Genomic DNA, 2,913 nt, shown 5'->3' with positions numbered 1-2,913 from the left:
TGTTTGGCGGGTCCGGGCTGGGGATTCGAACCCGCCACCTTAGGTGTACGTGGCTGGCGCCTTAGCCGGTTGAGCTATAGGCGCTGAGCCTGATTTTTTTTTATATAGGGGTTTATATATGGGTTTTGGTTCACGTGGAAAAGCTCTATTAGAGAAAGATGGAGAAACCAGGACTGAAAACTTCGACAGACCTGCCAACACCAGCCCGCTGACTGCATCACACACCACCATCCATCCCCTCTGCAGATGCAGCAGCTGGCTGGGATCTGGTGGTGGTCTGGACTACTTGCTTTTCTCTGTAGCCTCCTCAAGGTCAGTTCCCTATCAACTTCCAGAAGCTAAAGACCAAATGGTTTGAGCTCATAAACCTCTAGATCAGTGCTTCTCAACCTTCCTAATGCCACGATGTATTTTCATTGTTACAAAGGGGTCACGACCCGCAGGTTGAGAATGCTGCTCTAGCTCCTACAGATTTCACTTATTCCTCCTCTTCCTCTTCCTATTTGTATGCGCTGTAACTGTGAACAGCTTGGCAACAACTGGAACACATCTACGTGATGAACCTGAAGCAGTTACTGTCTGCTGCTAAGGTTTCCACTAGAGATGTGAGGAAAAAGTGTTCTTGTGCTTTCTGACTGCGGCAGCCAAGATGGGATGGTAGAATACTGAAGGAAAATAGGTTATTTTTGCAACTCAGAAATAACCCTGGATAGCTGGGTGTGGTGGCTCAAGCTGAGTCCTGCCCAGAAGGCTGAGGAGGGAGGACGCTGAAGCCCAGGAGTTCCAGGCTGCATGCGCTATGATGGTGACTCGTCCACAGCTGCTGCGTTAGAGCCTGGGTAACACAGTGAGACCCCATCTTTTTACAAAAAAGAAGACAAAAATAACCCTACAGTGAACAGACAAGAATCTAAAATTTTAGTTTATGTGGAAAAAAAGAACATTTGGAAAAATAAGACAATAGAAAATCAAAGTAGACATTATACATAATTTTATATATGCATACATATAAAAATAAACAACACACATAAAAAACATCTCTCTCTCTCTCTCTAATGGCAGAGAACCAAGCAAAGAATAACGGCGATGCCTGGTATTTGTTCTGAGGAGTTGAGGTGAGGGACACAAAGAGGCTCGTACTTGACTGTCACTATGAGTGAAGAAGGAAGAGTGGGAATTCTATTGTGTCAGAACAAGGACAATGAAAGTGAACAGGGGCAACGGCGTGTCCAAAGGCAAACAGCCACAAAATGGTCCTGCTGTGCAGCTGCCTTCACGCTAAAACTGTTGGTTTTGTCCTCGGGGTCCATGAAACCTAGAGCAAAGTAACAAGGCGCTGGGCCCAGGACACGTACCTGTTTATGGCGTGGATGGGAGGCGGAGGGGCACAGGACAGCCTCGCACAGGCGTAGTAGTCACCGATGGACTCAATGATGCTGGCCACAACTGCACTGAGCATGCCAATGACACCAGCCGCGGACACGGTGGGCAGTCCCCACTGAACTGAGGGAGGAAAACCACTGTGAATGCTCCTAGAGGGGTAGGCACAAGCCACCAGGGCCAGTTACCAGTCATTCTGAAGTCATTCTGAAAGCGGGAGGACTCTATAAGACCCACTCAGATCGTGAGGCTTGTGGAAATTGTTTATTTTTAAATCTGAATCATTAATGTACCAGACCCCAGGATAATTAACTGCATCAGGTGAAGACGGCTCATAACAAGGACAGATCTGCTCTGTGACCTTACTTAAAAGCAGCAGCCTCTTGGCTGGAAGAGGTGGCTGCTGTTCATACTTCAGAGTCCAGCTCGGTATCTCCTAGAGAGGCCTGCTCCCTGTCTATTGCTGGGCCAGAATAGACCTTTATATTAGAGGAACTTATAGCATTGCTGTACAGAGTGTGAGACCAAGTAACAGTGATCTTGCCCAGGGAATAGCATCAAATGCAAAAGCAGTTAAAAAAAAAAAATCACCAGCTAAAGTTAAACTGCCCACAGTTAAGTATCCACAAACAGGTACAGCCCTTCTCTAATACCAGAACCTTACTTTTTTGTTTTTGTTTTTGTTTTTTGTTTTTTTTTTTTGAGACAGAACCTCAAGCTGTCGCCCTCAGTATAGTGTGGTGCACCATAGCTCACAGCAACCTCCAACTCCTGGGCTTAAGTGATTCTCCTGCCTCGGCCGCCCAAGTAGCTGGGCCTATAGGTGCCTGCCACAGCGCCCAGCTATTTTTTGGTTGCAGCCGTCATTGTTGTTTGGCAGGCCCAGGATTCAAACCCACCAGCTCAGGTGTATGTGGCTGGCACCTTAGCCGCTTGAGCCACAGGCACCAAGCCAGAAGCTTACTTTTAAAGTAAATCATAAACCATGGTGTATAAAATTAAATAGTTTCATTAAAGAAAACAAAGAGATCCCGCACTGTACTTTCATTTTGAGTATCTGGATTTAAATCTTCATTACATATTTTTTTTCTTTAAACATACATCTATTTGGACTTTAGAGCCATAGATCTTATTTAATAAAAAAAAAAAAGGATGGGTTTTTTGAGCATTAGGATGAATAGCCTCCTTTGATCAAGTAGCCAGCCCTTCTTCCCTTGAACCACCAAGTATAATACACCAAGTATAAAGCATGGTGGAAAAACAAAGATGGGAAAAACAGTCTCTCATGCAGAAGCCAGCAGAGTAGCCTGGCAAACGAGATATTCAAAGACCCAGGGAAAGTGTAATGGCGTGACTTCAAATGAACACTGGGTCAGCAGGTGCACAGGTGAAAAAGTCAGTCAGGAAAGGAGGACAACTGGAGGAGGTGGTGAGGACGGTGGCCTGGCTAAGGATGGGCTGGAGGAGGTGAGGATGGCGGTCTGGCTGAGGATGGGCTGGAGGAGGAGGTGAGGATGGTGGTCTGGCTGAGGA

The 2,913-nt window shown here is 46.2% G+C and overlaps 1 protein-coding gene across 1 annotated transcript in view; it reads right to left on the bottom strand.

The window, feature by feature from the left end:
- The window catches only part of SLC23A2 (solute carrier family 23 member 2), a 138,415-nt gene that overhangs the window by 17,703 nt on the left and 117,799 nt on the right, over positions 1 to 2,913 (bottom strand). The window contains exon 12 of the mRNA XM_003788033.3: positions 1,356 to 1,503. Coding sequence (XP_003788081.1) covers positions 1,356 to 1,503 — 148 coding nt within the window. The remainder of the gene's footprint in view (positions 1 to 1,355; positions 1,504 to 2,913) is intronic.

Source organism: Otolemur garnettii, unplaced genomic scaffold, assembly GCF_000181295.1.
Source record: "Otolemur garnettii isolate 467f Iridium unplaced genomic scaffold, OtoGar3 scaffold00025, whole genome shotgun sequence".
NCBI classification, from domain to species: domain Eukaryota; kingdom Metazoa; phylum Chordata; class Mammalia; order Primates; family Galagidae; genus Otolemur; species Otolemur garnettii.
This window is presented reverse-complemented; position numbering and strand designations above follow the sequence as displayed.